Source organism: Notamacropus eugenii, chromosome 2, assembly GCF_028372415.1.
Source record: "Notamacropus eugenii isolate mMacEug1 chromosome 2, mMacEug1.pri_v2, whole genome shotgun sequence".
Taxonomy (NCBI): domain Eukaryota; kingdom Metazoa; phylum Chordata; class Mammalia; order Diprotodontia; family Macropodidae; genus Notamacropus; species Notamacropus eugenii.
In genome coordinates, this window is record NC_092873.1 from 269,521,847 (window position 1) to 269,543,044 (window position 21,198).

The 21,198-nt window shown below is 39.0% G+C and overlaps 1 protein-coding gene across 3 annotated transcripts in view; it reads right to left on the reverse strand.

Annotated features, from left to right (window-relative positions):
- Positions 1-4,093: 4,093 nt before the first annotated feature.
- Positions 4,094-21,198, reverse strand: part of LOC140527256 (rho GTPase-activating protein 29-like) — an 82,844-nt gene continuing 65,739 nt past the window's right edge. For all 3 annotated transcript variants that reach the window (XM_072644059.1, XM_072644057.1, XM_072644060.1), the window contains exons 15-22: positions 19,154-19,252; positions 17,243-17,400; positions 12,639-12,827; positions 12,227-12,364; positions 10,336-10,547; positions 9,655-9,925; positions 9,414-9,522; positions 4,094-6,270 (exon numbers count right to left, since the gene is read on the reverse strand). In XM_072644059.1, the coding sequence (XP_072500160.1) occupies positions 5,435-6,270; positions 9,414-9,522; positions 9,655-9,925; positions 10,336-10,547; positions 12,227-12,364; positions 12,639-12,827; positions 17,243-17,400; positions 19,154-19,252 (2,012 nt within the window). In that variant the 3' untranslated portion in view covers positions 4,094-5,434. The remainder of the gene's footprint in view (positions 6,271-9,413; positions 9,523-9,654; positions 9,926-10,335; positions 10,548-12,226; positions 12,365-12,638; positions 12,828-17,242; positions 17,401-19,153; positions 19,253-21,198) is intronic.

Below are 21,198 nucleotides of genomic sequence, written 5' to 3' on the forward strand. Positions count from 1 at the left end.
CTCTGTACTAGCACCTTAAAAGGTGGATACTTCTAGGCAAGGAAAGGAAAATATGGTCTTAACTAGACAGCATGTAGAAGTAGGAGCAAAGAACCTACATTAAATTTTCTACCAAGGCTGTTAATTTGATGTTCATAATATTTTTTTCTCAAAAGAGATAAAACAAAGGCCAAACAATGGTAGACTGTAGAATGACAACTGGATCCTAGTGATTTATTTAGGTAGGCAATAACTGCTAGAGCAAAGTCAAAATCCATACTGAATTACAAGAATTAAAGTTAAAAGATATGAGCACTCAGTTGAGACCTAACATCATATCAAGCCATACTACCTTCATCTCTACTACCTTCTCCCATGTACAATACCTCCTCACCTAGAAGTCAACTTCTAAGTTAATTGCCCTCATAACTTGATACAGTTCCAAAGCATCTAACTTTTAAGACCCTTCTTATACCTCATATACTATGGCTGCATATTAAATAAAAAGCACCATCACCTCAAGGATTCTCTGTTCCTTAGGAAGAAACTAGAAAGAGTTCATAAAAGGTAGAAAGAAAGCTGACTTCACCCTATGACAAACATTACAAGAGCCTCTGTATATATCTGCTGGGGCTTAGGAGTGAGTGGTTTAGGAAGATACGTGGGAAGGGTAGGATAGGGAATAGGAAAATATAGATACCAAAGCATTGGCAATGAACACTATTTCTACGCAGTCAGAAAAATGCAACAGAGATGACTTAAAGAGTCTGATTCATACTCTGATTCTAAGAGTTTGCTGAATACTTATCTTCCCGTGTATTACTTTCTTATACTACTCAAGTTTTACTCAAATTACAAGTACTATTCTCTTATAACAGCAACATAAATTCCAAATGGACATGTAACCTAGAAATAAAGACTCACATTTTAAACAAATTTGAGCAGTAAGGATATTACTTTTCAAATCTATGGAGAGAGGTAGAGCTTATAACCAAGCAAGGGTCAGAAAAAATGGGCAAGTTTTTGCACAAAGATGAGAAGGAAGACAGTAACCTGGAAGGAAATGAGCAGTAAATTTCTCTTATAAAAGTCTGATATCCAAGATACATAAAGTATGCATTCTACTTTATAAGAATAAGAGCCATTCCTCAATCAATAAACAGTCAAAGGATATGAAAAGGCAATTCTCAAAAGAAGAAAGCCAAGTTATCTATAGCAATATGAAAAAAATGTTCCAAATCACTATTAGAGAAATGCAAATTAAAGCAACATTTGAGTTTCCACTTTACTTTCACAAGATTGGCAAAGTTGACAAAAATGGAAAATGAAAATGTTGGAAGAGTTGTGCTGTTTTGTTGCTGAGTCATTATTCAGTCAAGTCCAACTCTTCATGACCCCATTTGGGGTTTTCTTGTCAAAGACACTGGAGCACTTTTGTGATTTCCTTCTCCAATCCATTTTACAGATGAGGAAACTGAAGATAACAGAGTTAAGTGACTTACCCAGGGTCATGCAGCTAGTAAAGTCAGATTTGAACTCAGGAAAAAGAATGTGTTCCTGACTCCAGGCATGGTGTTGTATTCACTATGCCAACTAAGGGTTATGGGAAAACTTTAATGCACTATTGATGGTGCTGTGAATTGGTTGGGTCATTTTGGAAATTGGGTATTTGGAACAATGCTCCCAAAGTTACTTAAGTGTAGTTTAGAAACTTTGGGAGCATTCATTGTTCCTTTAATTCAGTGAAGCTACTGCTGCGGGATCTCTACCCCAAAGAGATTGAATATGAGGAAAAGAATCCATATGAAATACCTAATATTCATAGCAGCACTTCTTTTCTTTATGATGGTAAAGGAATGGAAACTAAGGAGGTGCTCATCACTTGTGGAATGGCTGGACAAATGGTATATGAATATATAAAGGAACACTATTGTGGGTTAAGAAATGATGGTTTCAGAGAAATCTAAGAAGATTTCAGATACAAACGAAGTGAGTACAATCAGAACCATTCCTACAAAAACAATACGGTAAAAACAACTTGGAAAGACTCTTGAAATCTGATCAATAAAATGATCAAGCTTGTTTTCTACCTCTGGACAGAGAGGTGATAGACTATAGATTCAGGGTACAGATTGAGACTTATTTTTTGGACACAGAGAAGAAGAGTTTAAAACACTGTCAGAAGTGGTATTTGAACCTGGATTTGACGCTGGCAGGGCTTCAAGTCACGATTCTCTATCTATGTCACATAACCCTGCCATTCTTGATGTAAGTGAAACTTGGAGATAAAAGGGAACTTGCTGAAAAATGAAAGGATAGCTCATAGATGTTTCTTGAAGGGGCAAATGAATAAATTAGCCAAGTTTGTTTTGCTGTGCGGGCAACAAGACTGTTGCACGAAACACTTGGTCATTAGTAAAACTGGAGGATGGGTAACACTTAATAACCTTCCGGCTTGAAGTCACTGATCCTAGGTGAATGCCAGGATTGTTTTGCACTACAGGGCCATTGGTGAGCATTAATAAATGATCACTATGAAGATAATAGCAATTATGCACCTTCTTCTCTGCTTCAGATGATGAGGAAGAAGAGAAATTCTGCAAAGGACTACCTAGATTCAATCAACCAAGGATACTTCAAATATCTGGAGACCCTAACGCAAAGGCAGACATAGCAGAGGATGACAGATTTCTGTAGCAAACTTTTTTTTCTCCAGGACCGTCAGGCATTCACTACCACATTTGGGTTCTGTCCTCTCAGTTTCTCATAAAGAAATAGAAATGGCAATAGAGAAAACTAGACTGCATCAAAGTATCCCTACCCAGAAAAGTTCAAGGTCAGGAGACAATTTTGAAGATGCTGAGAGACTGATTCTCAAGATATCTTGCAATTTGTTATCTATTCCACAAGATGAAGCAATTTCAAATACCTGAAAATCCATTCACCTTAATTTCCCCAACAAAGAAGGCAAGAACAGTTTCTTAACTATGACTCACCCCTAGTGCAGTACTTATTAACTGTACATACACTTCCCATGAGGCTTTCTGGTGGCTCTTGATCTCTTTCTGAGAATTCATCGCTCCTACATTGTACTAAATGCCAAATGTGGTCCTGGCCTTAGTAATAGACCAACCTCCAGGCTAACTGCCTCCATAATGTGATATGGTGCCAAGTTGTCCAACCTCATGTACACTGTTGTATATGGGATAAGTGGCAACATCCCTTCACAGAGTGCTTCTATGTTCCTTAGGAGGCAACAAGTCTTCACAGAAAGCAGAGAGCTAGCTAACCCCAACCACAGCACCAATAACAATAACCAATAACCCTTGGCAAAGACTGTTCTGCTGGGCCATAGTTTGCAGGTGAGGACAGAGGATGTGGATGAAGATACTAAAACAATGGCACCAAGGAATGAAATTCTTCTCACAAAGCGCAACTTCTGATATCAGCTTCCCCATAGGCTAGCTCCCTGCAAACATCTACCTTGTTTCATACCAATTTCAAACAATGTTCACTAATTTGATTAAATAAGTTTTTAAATTATAAAGGCAGTTCTAGGGGCAGATATCTTCATTTTTCAGGGCTCAGACATGATATGGTATTTTCTATTTGTCCGCATCATAGGGAACATTAGTCTTGACAGTATACAAAAACACTTAGACTTCATTAGCCTAGTTTTTAAAGGCCATATAATAGGAATGATAAAATACCTTTTCATATAAAATCAGAAGTTGGTGTGGTCTAAAAGATAAAGGGACCAACATTTTAGAGCAATGATGAATTGGACTTCAGTTTTTTCTGACATGTACTAGAATAGTACAACCATGGGGCAGGTCATTGGGCTGTTAGCTACAAATAAGTGGCTAATCTATATCCCTGGTAGCAGTTTCTATCTAGAACTTCCCAACATAGATGAATTATCAGATCCAAGTTAACAAAAATTATTATAAACAAAATCTCCCCCATCCATCTTTAGTGTTATATTCCAGAAAGGCATGAATCCCAAGTATTCATCACAAAACATATGGTGAAAACTTAGAGGCCCTAAATCCCTAAGTTAAAAGGTGACAAATTCTTGAGATAGGTTAATATAAAAAATCATGAGTCGTTTAAATAGGTTAAAAAGTTAATGTTTATTGTGTTTAGCAGTTGTAACATGATTGCATAAAAACATCTAATATAAGGTGTATATCAGATGCATATACCAAATGAAGACATTCTGTTTATTTTGACCCATATTGTATACTCAAGTTTAGAAAAAACTAAGAAAAACATAAACAGGAGGGTCAATGACCTCCAAAACTGGGAATTCTAGTACCATCCCCAATTCCAACAGGTCAATGTTGCTGCTCCAACATCTGAAGAGACTAGAAAGAGCATGCCATGAAGGAGGTATTGCACTTAGTTTCAGTTCCTGGAGACCATGCTTCTTCATCTTGGTGGCCTTTTCCCTCAAAAAGATCCTCCTAAAACCATGCCTGGGAGAAGCTATACCTCTAAATTACATGGGGATCATGCTTCTCCTGCCTGGTCATTTTCTGCCCTCCACCACGCACATACTGTCATCCCTTCTACCTTTGCAGTTTACTAAGTGCATCTTCTTGGTACGATTAAAGTGACGACACATGAAAATTGGCAACAAATGAAAATATAAGCATAAAAATACATATAATACAATGATAAGCCAATTTGGCCATCAGATAATCTATTATGGAGAAAAACATGGAAATGCACAACTGGAAAACTGAAGCTTTTATATAAAAAAGCACAAGAATCTAAATTGTCAGGCTGTTTTAAAACCACATAATTTATACTAAGTAGTTTTAAGCTTTACACAAGGAAATAATATTTTTTCCCAAACAAACAAGCTCTTAAGATCCACTTCAGAAACTGAAGCTTTTACAATTGCACCTATTAGCTCAAGCATTTAATTGGAGATACATTTCAACGACTCTCATAGTAAAAAAAAAAAAAATCAACTTATTAAATAAACAAACAAAAAAAGAGTCAACTTCATTTCCCTTCCAGTCTAATTTTCAAAATGATGCCTATAAAAATTATTCATATATGGCACAAAAGTGGTCCCAATGAAGACACTCAACCTTTCCTTATTACTCTACTATGGACAGATTTCCTACAACATTCCTATTACCTCTCAACTAAAAATAAAAAGCAACATTTGGCAAACCTACATAAACTGTGCTTCTCTTTGCTCTAAAAAACCAAAACAACTTACTAAACTAAAAAAAAAAACCCACAGTTTCATTTTAGTTCATAATACCCTTCCAGTAGAACTTTTAAAATGATGCCTATAACAATAACTCAAATATGGCACAAAAGTGGTCCCAATGAAGATAATCAACCTTTCCTCATCACCCTATTATGGACAGATTTCCTACAACATTCCTATTATCTCTCAACCAAAAATAAAAATAAAACACAAGATTTGGCAGTCCTATACAAACTGTGCTTCTCTTTGCTCTAAGTCTTGAATCCGTTTTGGTCTTAGTCTCTGGCACACTGGTTTCACATCAGATGAATGAAGTTCCTCACGGATAGCTTTGGGTTGATTTACCTGCTGTCCAGGTGAATCTGAGTTCACAACAAAATTCACAGTATTTTCTTGATTGACACTAACAGGTGCTGCCCTATAAGTTTCTGGAAAACTTTTTCCATTTCCCTTTACCTTATTGTTGGGAGGTGGCATATAAAATGTCCCTGGTGGGGGCTGCAAAGTTCTCCGTGCCCTGAAAGCAGCAGGACGATTAGAATCCAAAGAGCAGTCTTCTGTAATTCCTTTTACCACTTTCACTGGCACCATATCTGGCTGGCTGAGTTGCATGGCATTGAATGGAGGGTTATCAGAAATGAGAGATAAAACACAAGCAGCACCGCTCTCTGGTTCTCTATTTTCCTGGAGTGTACTGGGCATAATCACTCTAGTCCTTGAACTTCTATCATATTGTCTAACTGGTTTGTCCCAAGTTTTGAGGTCATAACAAGAAAGTCTAGAGGATGAGTTAGGAAAAGATTTTGGTTCAGACATTTCTTCATTAGTTAAACTCCTGCCAAATTTGTCTGAATTTAATTTTGAATTGTTCTCATTTAAAAAGTCTGGAAGAAGGAATCGATCTACAGGCAGACTCACAGGTCTAGCTGATGTCTTTATCCTCGGTGATCTCAAGGTTACTGGATTACATTTTACATTTAAACGATTGTCAACTTTAAAATGATCTTCATTCTTGAAGGGATAGGATTCAGTTTCATCAAAAACCGAAGATACAGCATTTTCTGAAAGAAGTAATAAATGGACATTAATTTCCATTATCACACAATCTCAATATGAACACATTAAATTGTAGGGACATCTATTTATGCTCATAGAGAGAAGACAGATTCATAAAGATCCTTAAGCTTATTCCAGCACAGAAAATATTGGAGAAAGAACTTATTACCCTTGTTACTACTTCCCCTGACATAATTTCTGGATAAATGAACATTTGCGAGGAAAAAAAATAACGTAGGCTTTCTCACTATCATTAAGTTCCAGTAAAAATCTTGAGGCAGAACATAACTGAGTGACAACACAAGTCCTTACCCTAGACTTTAACTTGCTTAAACTAACCGGTTTGTCAGACGTACTGATTTCTACCATAATTTAGCTCCCTCACTTTTCCTTTTGCTTAAAAAGGAAATGATTAGATGGAGTAATATAAATGACCAATTACTGGTCAGAGATGAAGATTTCCAATCACAAATATGTACTAATATAAGGAAATAACCAGGGACAGCAATAGTAAAAATGCTCAAGAACTCCAGTACCAACAACATGGGGCTTTTCCAGAAATGATAAGAGAGAACACTGAAGATGGTGGTGTACTACATCATTTTATTGATAAATCAGCCTAGTTCTTTCAGTGCCTGGCTATTTAAACCTCTAAAAAAAGAATTTCTACAAGTACTACTTTTTGTTAGGCTGCTCTCAAGAGAATTTCTCAGCTGGACATAACATTTCTTAATAAAAGGCAAACTTCTAAAAACTGGTTTAGTGCTCACCTAGCTCATCATCATCATCATCTTCTTCCTTTTATGTCCATTTCTTCCCTCCAGCCCTTTCCTACATCTGTTCCTTTCTTTCACACTTCAGCCATAAATGGTAATTTTTCACTTCTCTGACACTTCTCTTCGGGCTTTCCCTATATAAACATAATCTATTACTATTCTACCTCTCCCTATGCTCATCAAATACCTATAGGACATTTTAAGCTTGATGTCACAGAGAAATTTCGTACCCAACAAAACTAAAACTAAGCTCATTATCTTTTGCCCTAAACCCTCCTTTCTTCCCCATCCTTCCAGTGCTCCAAGTCTGTCATCTTGGCATTATCTGGACTCCTCTCCCTCTCATATATGGTGAGTTGCCAAATCTGGGCTTCTGCTTCCAAACATCTCTTCAATCTGACCCCTTCTCTCTATCTGCAGCTACCACCTTAGTTCAGGCCCTTAACACCTTTCACCTGGACTACTGCAATAGCCTTCTCAATAGTCTCCCTGCTTCTTTCCACTCCAATCTGTCTCTCAAACTGTGGTCAAAGTGATTTTCCTTAATTAATGACATCTCACCATAAGACTTCCCTTACTCAATCAATGGCAGGGGCTCCCCTTTGCCTGGGGGAATCAAACAGACTCTAGTAGTTACCTATTAAACCCCTTTAGAACCTGGCCTTACCTTAGCTTCTCAACCTCTCTGGACATGCCTCTCCCTCTCACACTCATTAGACAGCTGGTGGCACAGTTACCTGACTTGGGCAAGCCACTTCACCTCTTTCTGTGGAAGTTTCCATGACTGTACAATGAGGACAATAGCAGTACCTACCTGCCAAGGCTCTGGTGAGGAGCAAATGAAATAATAATGGTGAAGCACAGAGAACAGCACCTGGCACATAGTAGGTGCCACATAGATGCCAGCTGTTCTGTGATTACTCTGCTTCAGCCAAACTAGGCCATGTCTGGGCCTTCCCAGTGGCTGTCCCTCACAGCTAGAAGGCCCTCCAAACTCCTCTTCTTTGAAGATCCAGCTCAGGCACCATCACAAGAAACATTTCCTGACCCCAACCATTAGAGCTCTTGCTCTAACTCCCAACTTGTCTACATCTGTATTTAATGTTGTGTTTATGCTGTGTCTCTTTCTGTACTGGTACTTGCCATCTCTCCCAGTCAGAATGTAAAATCTGTGAATGCAACAATCTGTTTGTTCTTTATACAGTTATCCCTTTGACACTGAGAGTTTCCCCACTGTGATTTCAGTATATTGCAGGTCAGCGTAAGAAATTAAATGTGAATTTTTTAAGAAGCTGCATATGACACAGAGCTTGTGACCAAATACTTAACCCAAACTTTACAGTAAGGTATTTTAAACACCCCATAAAAGAAAAATAAAAAATTCAGACTTTTCTGGTAAGAAGGAAAGGCAAAAAAATTTTATGCTGATTTTTGAGATTGAAGGGGTGCTGCACTCCTCCCTGCTGTGATGTGGAAGGAATAACTACACATATATCCCCAGTGCCTAGCACATAAGTGCTTAGTAAGTACTTGTTGGCTGATAAATGTTCATAAGACACAAATATAACAATATAAGAGTAACAATATAGTTATCACTTATAAAGTACTTTCAGGTTTGTAAAAGATTTTACAAATATCTCATTTGGGCCTTACAATGACCCTGACAGGTAGAAGCTAGGCTAGTTATCCCCATTTTCTCAAAGAGATAACCAAGGTGTAGAGACCTGAAGTTACTTGCCATACAGTTTGTGTCTCAAGCAGGATTTGAACTCAAGACTTCCTGACTCCAAGTCCAGCACTTTATGTAGAGAAGAGAAGGGCTGGTCTAGCCTGCTCTGGTCATCTCCTGGCTGAAGCCTGAGACAGTTCTGGGAGCCCCAGTGTAGGAAGGACTCAGAGATTGAAACTCAAGTGCTCCTGACCAAAATGGCGAAGTGCCTAGAGCCTGGTTTATGAAGGATCAGTAGAAGTGCTTGGAGAGGCTGAGCAGAAAAAAGATCCTGATGTATCTCACTCTCCAAAAGCTTCCTGTTCCTGCAGCCACTTCTCTCCAATATAGGCAGCCTCTTCTTCTGCCACACACAGCTAACTCCCTTGGTTACATCAGTCATGTCACTTCCCCTTTATGATTTCAGCAGCCCATCTGGTCTACCCCACTTTATCCTACCGGGAAAAATATGATTTTCTACAAGACAGTCTGACCATCTCTTCCCCTTACTCAAAAAACACTAGTGGCTCCTTATTACTTCAAGGAACAGATTTAGAATCCCTTCTCAGGCAGTAAGAGGTCCTTTCTAACTTTGCAGTCCTCTTGTACATCAGTACCCACTATGATCACTATCATCCAGCTAGTTTTGCAAATAGTTACTCACCCAACACAGATGCATCAGCTCCTTCTAGGGCATTTTTATGGTTATTTGATCCTTCAAATGATGTAGCCCTTTCTGAAATTGTACTTTCATTATGAGGAAGTAGGATGCCCTATTGATGGAATAGGATTAAAAACATAAGTTAAAAAAGTAAACACACTGTATGAAATGGGTCAAAGAGCTGACATTCACTCATGCAAACTCCACAAGGCTCAGGCAGAATTCAACATTTGGCACCACTCACTTCCTTTGAAGCAAGACATGACCCGGGCTTTTGGGGCTCAATGGTGGGGATTACACTGGCAGGAGAAGCTGAGAGTGGTTGCAGAGACACATCAAAAATCTTTTCATAATAAGCTATAAGAAGCTCCACAAATCGAGCCTGAAGAGTGCAGTCCACCAGTGAGGAAAGGGAAACCTTGGCCTCCATCTGCCGAGGCCTGATCAGAGTTGGTCCAAATATTATCCCCAGATTACTAGCTGGCATCTTGTTTTCTTCAGCCCTTTGGACCACCCTGGAGAGGAAAACAGGGGAGGGAGCTGTCAAGTCTGGTAGGCTTTCTTTTGGACTTAAGAAGTTGGGAAAGATTTGTAATGATGAAGTTGTATTCAGATATCCTTCTTTATCACCTCCCCAGATGTGAGTAGGATTCCGCACTACCAACTATACGCCAGCACAAGACTTACATAGTAGGAATTGTGGTGAAGAAGGGGAAGCTACAGTTTTTTCAAGTTATTAGATGAAAAAAGAAGACCCTAAATCCACATCCATCAAGATTACTTCTTCTGCTCCGGGCTACTTCTCTGGAGGAACTGAAGGCAATTCCATTTCAAAACAAAACAAAACAAACCACCACATCCAATTCCATATTTGCCTATTACCTATTCATAAGAAAGGAGATATTCTTTAAGGTAAAGCTCTCACCTATTAAGATGGCCGATAAGGTACTTAATAGTATTATAGTTTGGAACAGGAAGTTTTTTTAGAAGAGCTTTGATTTTCTTCAGGATTTTATTTAGTTCAGCACCCAAAGCTTCAGGGCTTGCCTGTCTTGAGTCTTCATTTACATTCTGGATCTCTTTGGCAACAGCAATAAGCTCATTGTAAAGACGAAACAAAAATAAGGGTTCTGGTAACTAAAAGGAATAAAAAACATTAAGAATGCCAGCCTGCACATTACACTATCTGTTTTTTTCCCTGATTATCATCATATAGCTTAGCATTTTTTCTTTAAAGAGATTAAAGTCTTAGAACACTACGCAAACTTCTGCTTTAACTTTAATTCATTCAGCATTTAATGAACACCTAATTGGCAAAACACTGAACTAGATGTCGTGGGGATAAAAAATGAGGCTCTGATCTCTCAATGCTTCTCCTCTGCTCCTAATATGGACTATAATATATGGGACAGTATGCTAAGTGCCTTCTGAAAAGGGCAAAGAGTTATGAGAGTTAGGCTGGCAGTAAGCAACTGAAGGTATCTGCAGCTGGAGGAATCTCAGGTGTTACCCAAATGGTGCCTTGAAGGACAGGTAGGATCTGGATAAATCCACTGCAGCCTCATCGACTCATGCTGGTTTATGACTTTATCTTATTAGTGTATGAGGAGTGGAAATGAAGTCTCCAGAATCTTACTGTGTATAAGCTGAAGAATGAGGGTGAAAGAAGAGTTTTTCCAAAGGGAATACTAGTGGAATACCCTGGGAGGCAAGAGATCAGGGGCCACACCCTGGCTCTGCAACTAACTAGCTCCGGGACACATCTTCTTTAGCCAACTGAGAAACAAAACTCCAGTTCCATAGGAGGGAGCCAAAAGAAAAAGCTCCCCTCGAAACTTTATTATTTATCTTGTGCATGGAATTTTCTTCCACCGACTGACCCACAGGACCCACAGGCATTTTGAGCACTGTGGACTCTCTGGTTCAATAATAAGAATTATAGTGAAATTCTGGTTCTTTGATACTCCCAGTACTGCAAAGAATGTAGCTCTTTTTCCTTTTTCAAATACTCAGTATAGCTTCCTCCTCACTGAGTCACTTCTGGGGAACTGCCCAGACCAAAAGATCCAGGAAGGGGAATGAAGGAATAAGTATTTACTGTTCACTTACTACGTGTCAGGCACTTCATTAATCTTTTTGATAAGTAGGATCTCATTTGATCCTTAGAACAACTCTGGGCAGTAGGTTTTATCATCATTACTCCCATCTTACAGTTGAGGAAATTGAGGCAGGAAGAGATTAAATGGTATGCCAAGGGTCACACAACTAAATGTCTGAGGCCAGATTCCAATCAGATCTTCCTGACAGTAGGCCCAGGTCCTCTAACCACTATACTGCCAGCTGCATCTATCTACAAATCAGGAACCTTATGAATTATTTAGTCCAAGCCCCTCAGCTTGCTATGGAAGAAACTGAAGTCAATAAAGGTAAAATAATTTGGCCATGGTCCCAGCCAGAGGAAGAAGTAGAGGCAGAATCTGATTCCATGTCCTCTGATTACAATTCAATGATCATCTGATTCCAGGTCCTCCGGGGTCTTTTTCAAATTTGCAAGGAAATTGGGAATCTGTGACTCCTAGCTGCTGGAAGTTCTTATAATTCCCTGTTACTCATTTAACTGGAGTTGATGAGCTGAACTGGTGACTTTCAAGTGTGGAAAGGTACTTTGTATACTACAGACAATATACTGTACCAGCAAAAAGTGATTGTAGTGTTAGTTATTGTAAGGAATGATTAAAGAATAGTTTCCTCATAACAAAGACAGCTAGAGATTCTTGCTGCAATTTAAAGCAAATTTCAAGTGGTAAGTCTTTTACCTTACTAAGATATAACTTAAGAACATTGCTGATATCATGTTCACAGAGTTCCGATAATTCTACTAAATCTTTTCCATTTTCAAAGGACTGGCAGAGTTTTTCGACTCTTAGTTTAACACCATTCATCCGATAGATGCCCTTAAAAAAAGAGGGAAAGAGTAAGCAGAAAAATTTCCTTTGGTACAAGAACTTCAATATGATGATTTCACCAGGAAATAAATATTTCAAATGGACATTTTGGAAAATATTAAGTAATGTAAACCTACATAAGATAATATTTGTTAGAAAAATGAATATTGGTTACATAATATTTTAAAGACAGTTTTCTCATAACAAAACCTTTTCAATGCTTACTAAAAAAAAAAAATCTGTTTATGGTTTAAAATTTTAAGTAACCAAACTTAAAATATACCTTCACATGCAAGGCTCTCTTCTCAATTTCTGAAATACATTTTTTAATGATGAAGGGGATGCCATCAGGGGCATTTTTAGCAGCCAGAGCAAATTCTCCACCAAATAGATGTAATTTGCCATGAAGTCTCTGGTGCCCACATTGGATGGTTAATGTTTCCAAACATGCTTTATGGCACACAAGGGAGCACTAGGAGAAAGGAGATTTTGTAGAGTGATTTATTAGTCATAAAAAAAATTAACAAATGCAGAAACAAAAGCTAAATTGTCTACAAACATCAAGTTTACTTGTGAGATCTTTACTGAGAGGCTAAGTAACATACTCAGGGTCATACAGCCAGTGTCAGTAATGCACAGGTTGGGTTGAAGGTGGAGGTGTGGGAGTGTCCCAAGGTAAACTGAACCCATCTAGGCAGAATTCACCTTTTCTTAGATTTTTAAAAAACGTCACAGGCAAACATGACTAATGTGAAAATGTGCTTAATAAGAATGTATGTGTAGAGTTCATATCAGTTTGCATGCTATCTTGGGGAGGGATGGGGAGAAAATTTAAAACTTATGGAAGTGATTGCTGAAAATTGAAAACAAATAAGTAAATTTGGGGGAAAACATTTTAAAAAATATCACAGGCAAGACAAGAACCTAAGTGACCACTGGCAGGGCTCTAGGTCATGGCTCTTGCTGCCACACCACGAGACAAAAGGCGGCTGCTGCTAAATGAAAGGATATCTGCAAAGGGCTCACTACCCAAATAGCAGGTTTTGGGGAGTGGAAAGCAGGGAGGAATGGGCCAAGCTCTATCTTCTTGTCCAGACAGCCTGGAAGACCAGACCAAGGCCCTGTGCCCCTCAATCTTGTCTAGCAGTAACACACTTCCAAACCTGTGACAGTATATTTCATCTGCCACCCACCATGGCTTCCATGACTAACTAGTTCCCATCATGTTATTCTTTCTGTCCCTGGCATTACTAACTCATGATGCCCAACCTCCTCTAACCTATCCCTGCCCATGTCCCAATCTCCCTCTGCCTCCTTCCTTTGGGCTTTCTGTTCCACAGAGAATAAATTCTGCTTCATTTTCATCCCTCTTCTTACACTCCTTCCATCCACTGGCTCCAAAATTTAGCTTCCTCCAGAAAGTATTATTATGTCCTTGGTCACTATCTCCAGCACTGGCTGTTACCTTCCTGACTCATTGTGCCTTGAGAGGGCACTGGAATACTCCATGCTCCCCACTGATGCTTTCAGACTTTCTCATTGCTACCATCACTAAAGAGGCCTCTCCTCTTTTGAAATTCATTGCATTAACATGTTCTATCTACCCTTTTCAAATCACAATGGCTGTTCTGTACATCTCAAGGAGTTTGGTGCCCGACTTTTCTCCCCCATTCCTGCCCTTAAGCTGGGGCACATCAATGTCCATTTGGATGCTCTCTCAAACTTCCTAACCTCTCAATGCCTAAATTTCCTGAACAGCTACTCATTTACGCCATTCTAGCTACATCTGAGGATGATTACACACCAGTTCTAATTCCTTTACCCAAAACTCAGACGTTCTTCCATGTGACCAAAGCTTCCCATTATTCCATCTCTCCCTCACCACTCCTAGGCTTATTCTTCATAGTCATGAAGGGCTCTCAGTCCCTCTACTTCTGAGGATTTCCTTATGCAATTAATTACTTATCAGAATCAATTTCACACTAAATATTTGTTCTGGAATCTCTCATTGCCTTGGTCGAACTGCTCCTCCACTGCTAAACACCAATCCTAGATTACTCTGGACATCCATTTCCACTAACACTCCCAAGGGACTGACAAACTGAAGGAAGACATGCTGACCAAGTGCACTATGAAATCCTATTATCCCACTTCAACTTGGGCTTTACTTCAGGCAAGGCACATTCTTTTAACCTGCCTAACTGGTTTCTTATCTCACTCCCAAAGAAGCTAATCCAGACATTCCCTTCTCTCTTTAAGTCTCTTACATACTACCTTGTTCTCTCAGCTTAAAGATCCTGCCTCTTGTTTTACTGAGAAAACTAAGGTTACAGGTCTTTCATTTCCCTTTCTCTTCATCTCAAAGCTCTTTTACACCATCCCCCAGCTCTACTCCTTGACAATGCTGACCCCCCCACATATGCCCTTGATCCCGTTCATCCAGTGTACTCTAGCAGATTGCTCTGTCCATCATTTCTCACCTCTCCCTACTTTCAGCCTCTATCGACTATCTCTTATCATTTCCTACTGCCTTTGGGCACACCCAGGTCTCCCTCCAGCCTTAAAAAACCATACACTTGGCCCTGCTATCCCTTCAAATATCATTCAATCGCTTCTTGGCCAAACTCCCTGAACAAAGTTATCTATCATTCATTGCTTTCTTTTCCTCATTCTCTCATTTATGAAAGCCTTTGCATTCTAGAATCTGAAAATTCTTCTCTCCAAAGTTAGCATGGATCTCAACTGCAAAGTCTGGGGGGCTTTTCTCAGTTCTAATCTGTCTTGACCTCTCTGCTACATTTGACACTATTAACCTTCTTCTCATTCTTGGCTAGTCTCTCCTCTCTAAGAATGTTATTCTCTCCTGGTTCTCCCACCACCTATGTGACCATTCCTTCTCCACCCTCTTTGATGGATCACTGTTCATATTATATCCTGTAATTGTGAGTGCTCCCAAGGCAACATCCTGGATCCTCTTCTCTTCCTCCTATACTTTCTGGGTAATCTTATTGTCTCCCATAGGTTTAACTATTCATGAAGATGACTTCCAAATCCTTGTATCTAGCCTGAAGGTCTCTCCTGAATTTTAGTCTCATGGCACCAAATCCTGGTTGCACACTTTACACTGGATATGTGGCAGACACAATCTCAGATTGGATGGCCGGTAAACATTTTAAACATGTCTGAAACTGAATTTATTTTCCTTTTCCTAATCCTCACCATTTCCCTAACTTCCTAGTCATCCAGGCTCACAACTCAGGTGAACACCTCACATCTTCACTCTCATCCTCTCTATCCAGCAGTTGTCACATCTTGTCATTTCTACCTTCATAACATCTCTCCTACATGTTTCCTTTTCTCTGCTGACACTTGCCACCTTGGTGCAGGGCTTCATCACCTAAGGCTTGGACTGTTGCCTTCTGGTTGGTTCTCCAGACTCATCTCTCCTCATTCCAGTCCATCCTCCACTCAGCTATCAAAACGATCTTAAAGACCATGTCTGATCATGTCATCTCCCTATTACCTCTAGTATTAAATATAAAATCCTCAGTCCTTTCAAAGGACTTTATAACCTGCTCCCCTCTTAGCTTTCCAGTCTTCTTTCACCTTACTCCCTTCACCTACTCTGCCATCCTGTAACATCCTGGTCTCTTTCACACATGACACTGCATCAACCATCTCTCTCCCTCCTTGTCTCTGCCCCCTGCTCCTCTTTCTTCAAATCTCCACTAAAGATGCACCTTCTGCCAAGAAGTTTTTCCCAGTCCTCCTCAATCTTGGCACCTTCCCTCTCAGACACCCCTCACATGTCCTGTATAGATCTTACTTGTATTGTTTGCATGTTGACTCACTGCTCCCCATCCCCTCACCCCATTAGACTGCAGGCTCCTTGAGCTTTTTTTCCCCCTTCTTTGTATCATCAACATTTAGCACAGTGCCTGTCATGGAGCAGAGCTTAATAAAGGCCTGCTGACTGACTAAACAGGAAGTCTAATGACAAGAATGTTGGAAACCTAAGTTTGCCTCCTTTTCCCCCTACTGAAGTCCCCCTTCTGTGGATACAGTGCCAGGCATGGGGTAAGAAAGACTGACCCTCCTGAGTTCTAATCTGTCTTCTGACACTTACTAGCTGTGTGATGCTGGACAAATCACTTACCCTTGTTTGCTTCAGTTTCCTCATCTAAAATCGAGCTAGAGAAAGCAGTGACAAACTATTCCAGTATCTTTGCCAAGAAAACCCAAACAGGATCACAAAGAGTCAGACAGACATGACTGACACAACTGAACAGCAACCAAAACGAATATAAGGAAATGAATGCTTTGGAATGATTTTGGAAACAATGCATTACTTTCAAAGATTCCAATCATCTTCCTAAAGCAAAGGCTCATCTTCCAAACAGCAGAGTGTTTCCAATAATACTACAGAGCTACCCACATAAAGAACAACAACCCACTCTGAGGGATCGTGCGAAGAGCAATGGAGAGATGCACAGCAGGTATGAAGAGGGGCCAGTGCTAGGTCAATGAATTATGTGCATTTACCAGAAAAGGGGGCGAGTCAGCAAGAGAGGAGAGAAGTGACAGAAAGCCCCTGTCAGGAGGGACGGAAACACATGAGAAGGGAAACAATCACATAGAATGAGAAGGGGAAAAGGATTATAATCCTAACCAGCAGAGAGAGAACTCCCATCAATGAGATCATGGACCCAAATAACTGAAATATCCAAGTGCTTTTGCATTACCCAGTAATTATTCAGTTTAGATATTTAGCCCGTCAATTATTACTGGAGTACTGAATATGAAAAACAGTGAGCAATTACTATACTACATCTTTAAAAACATTTAAGAAAACAATGCAAAGTTGTATTATTTCCTGGTATTTCTTACCTCCATACACTCTGCCCCCGGGAATATAACTAAGGTGTCACATTCCTTACATTTGGAGGGCGTCCTTAGCTTCCGAAACCTATGGCTAAGAGCAGCTTTGGACTTGATGACATTTCTAAATGGTCCAGGACTAATTTCAGCTAGATGTTCACTTGAGGCTTGAAAGAAAATTAAATGATTGATTAATATTTCTAGGGTGATATTATTTGATTTTAAAATAGGCTCATTTGCCAAAATTTATCTTTTAAAAATGATGGTAATATTACAACATGCAATTAACTTAGACTGGCAAGACCTTAAAGCAAACAACAAAATTAGACTCCTTACAAGTACATTTGCAAAGGTATTTCTAGTTTTTATAATGTGAGGCCAGTTTCCTATAATACTTCTTAAGAATAATTCGTTACACTACAATTATGTTGATCTTAAAGCAATAGTTATTAAAATATCGGTCAGAAAACATATGATTGGTCTTTAGGACCTTTAGGATGATCTTAACCTCTTGGCACTTTTCAATACTTCTGACAAAGTAGCGCTATCATAATAAACACGGTCCTTATACCTGATGGACTCCCCCCATTTTTTTAAATCACCACACCAACACAAGAATTTTAAGGTAAGATCAACTAAAAGACTAAAGATTGTTATGAGGAACTTAGTCCTACGGATTCACCTTACGTTCTTCAGATCCACATACGCATTAATTTCCTCCTTTGCACAATGAGTCCTATTCTTAATGAACACAGGCCTTCCAAGAGGACACCAATCATCACTTCTCAGTTTAATTATAATATGGTAGTATATCTTTTCCTTCTCTTGCTTCACAGTTTAAGGCATGTATTTATTTTTATCCTTAGAAAAGGCAAGCTGAGCTCCTTCAAGCAAAGGTCATAGTGTCATCATCATCATCGTCATCACTAACAAACCAAATATCTAATATAGGCCCACATGGGCAGGGTCATTAATTAACTTGTTTTTGGGACAGGAAAGTTCCTACTGATGTGAATGTCCAAAACTAAAAATCATTTTGGAGTCAAATCCTACCTCTGTTAATACTGTGTCATCTTGTATAAGACTGCTTCCCCATCTATAGGCCTTAGTTTCCTTACCATCCAATTAGATGCTGTCTAAGGTTCCTTTCATCTCTAACTCCTCATGTTCTAGAAATATCTAAAATCTTCTTAAATTGATGTCAAAGCAGGTTTGGCCCTCAGGTTTGTAATGCATTGGGTTCAATCAAATGAACAGATACGAAGCAAACTTGGTCACCAAGTCCTTGCTCCCCCAATGTTTTCTAATTTTTTCACCTGTGCTAGTTTCTCTAACAAGAATCACACTTCATTGATGCAGAGTTCTGAATTGTTGCCATTGAATAGGACTGCTTTAATTGTTAAATGCTATGCATTATTACTTTGACGAAAACAGAACTTCCGCTCTAGCATTATATCTCTATCCTATACATCGTGCAATAATTATTTATGATAAAGTCTTAGGGTTTATTTGGTTAAAATATTTGTCACACCACATTTGAGGTCTAGTTACTACATTATTTTAAAATCATCCTTCCTGGTGAAGGACAGTGTGAGCTATAACGAAAAGCCTCTTGAGACCTGGATTAAGTAAACCTACCTCTATCACTTACGAGATGTGTGACCTTGGGCAAGTCACAGTTTCACTGAGGACAATGTCCTGTATACTATCTACACCTAATGAGGATGCTCTGAGGAAAACTTTCTGTAAAATATAAAATACCTTTGCAAATGTGAGCTACTGAAATGATTAATATTTGGCACAAATATGCCAAAGTACCACCATTTTCATATTAAGATTTCAAAAGTCTTATTCATCACCATATAATGTGGCTTAAAATTAATCTAGCTAACTAAAACTGGGTCAAATAAACTACAATACCAGTCTCAAGAGGAGAAGGTAGTTCTCTTTCATTCAGCTCATCAGCAGATGACATAGTCCCCATTGATGGTGTTCGAGGAAGGTGGCGTTTAAATGCTCCTAAAGGAAGACAGATTGAGTAAAACTTCTTTGTGTATGCAATTAGAGATTTTTTCATTTGAACAATAAGGAGTTTGTTTTATAAAGGACAATATTTTGTTGAATTTTAGAGGGGTGTGTGCGTGCGCACATGCATATGTGTATGTATGTGTATGTGTGTGTGTGTGTGTGTGTGTGTGTGTATGTATGACATAATGACTAGAGTGCTGGACTTGAACTAGAAAGAATTGGGTTGAGTTTTTCCTCTGAGCAGCTATGTAATTGTAGGCAAGGTAACCTCTTTAAGTCTGTTTCCTCATCTGTAAATTGGGACACCATGTACACCATCTCCCTCAAAGAGCCATGTGAAGCTCAAATGACATTATATGTACATAAGGTGGTTTGCAGATTGTAAAATCGGCTATTTAAGTATCAGCAATTAATATTTTTATGTATGTATGTAAGAGAGAGAAAAAGAAAGAAAAAGAGAGAGAGGGAAGAAAACAGATAGACTGGTGAGTTCAACCTGGAAGAGAGAAGATATGGGAACAGGTGGGTGAAGGGAGAGATGAAAAACAATGACTATTTTCAAATAATTGAGGAATGGTGTCACACGTACGTGCGTGTGTGTGTGTGTGTGTGTGTGTGTGTGTGTGTGTGTGTGTGAGTGCATTCCACTAAAGCAAGCCTACTCTGGTGTATCATCATGTTAAGGTTTTTGCAGGCCAAGGAAGGTCTGGGGATAGACTCATATCAGCTGCCCAGAAACCAGGGGCCAAATCACTGGATTAGTTGCAGAGCGATGATTTTTTTTTTTTTAGCCAAAGAAACCTCTAGAAAAACTATCACTAAATTAGAAAAGTTATAATCTACATCTACATCAGTGTGCAGAGCAGTGTACTGATCAAACGACAAGTTCTTAAACACACATAAGATAACACACATACAAACAGTCTCACAGTCTACAGTATTCTACTAGTTTCAACGTAAAAGATTTGCTTCTCCTTCCCGACTTTAATATGGACAATTCTCAAACTAACACTAGGTTATGTCGTTAAGAAAAAGGTATTGTAATTAAAGTAGAAATAAGGTGCAAGTCCATCAATTGGAAAATGGCTAAAATAAACTATGGTATATGAATGCAATGAATTATTATTATATCAGAAGAATAAAGTACTATGAAAGCCTCTGAGAAACTTGGCCAGCTCTGTATAAACTGGTGTAGGGCAACAGACGCACAGATGCACAGATGCACAGACTCACACGCACACACACACACATGCAATAATGGAAAAGGAAACAATACTAAAAGACAGAAATTCTCATCAGTGTATTATTCCAAAGGAATGATGATGAGACATAGCTCCTATTTTAAGGTGAGAGGATGTGCTACAGGTGCAGAAAGACGAATACATTTTTCAATAAGCCTGTTTGCCTTTAACTGCACTTTCTTGTTATAAGGAAGTCAGGAAGACCTGAGCTCCAATACCACCTCATTACCAGCTGCAGGATCTTCAACAAATCATCTAACCTCTCTTGGTTTGCTTTTCTATAAAATGTGGGTAACAACAGCATCTGCTTACATCCCACAGTCAGCTGTGAGGATCAGCTGAGATAAAAGACAGAAAGTATGTTGCAAAACTTAAAGCGTTATATAAATGATAGTTATAATTAAATGAGGGTTTTTTTTTTTAAAGAAACCAAACTCCTTTCAAATACAAAACTGATTTTGAAAAGAAGTTGGAAATGGGTGGAACATGGAAGAAATTTGCTGAATGACAAGAAAGAATCTGTAACTAGATAATTAAGTACTTAGTCACTAGCTTCACCACAACCCTTCCACCATCCCCTTAAGGAGATCTGGTCTCTTCACTTGACAAAACTGGAAATTTGGGCTGAGAAATCTAGCTTAACTAAAGCATCAAATTTGGTTGAGAATGGAGCCAAATTCCTGGGACTAAGCTGGA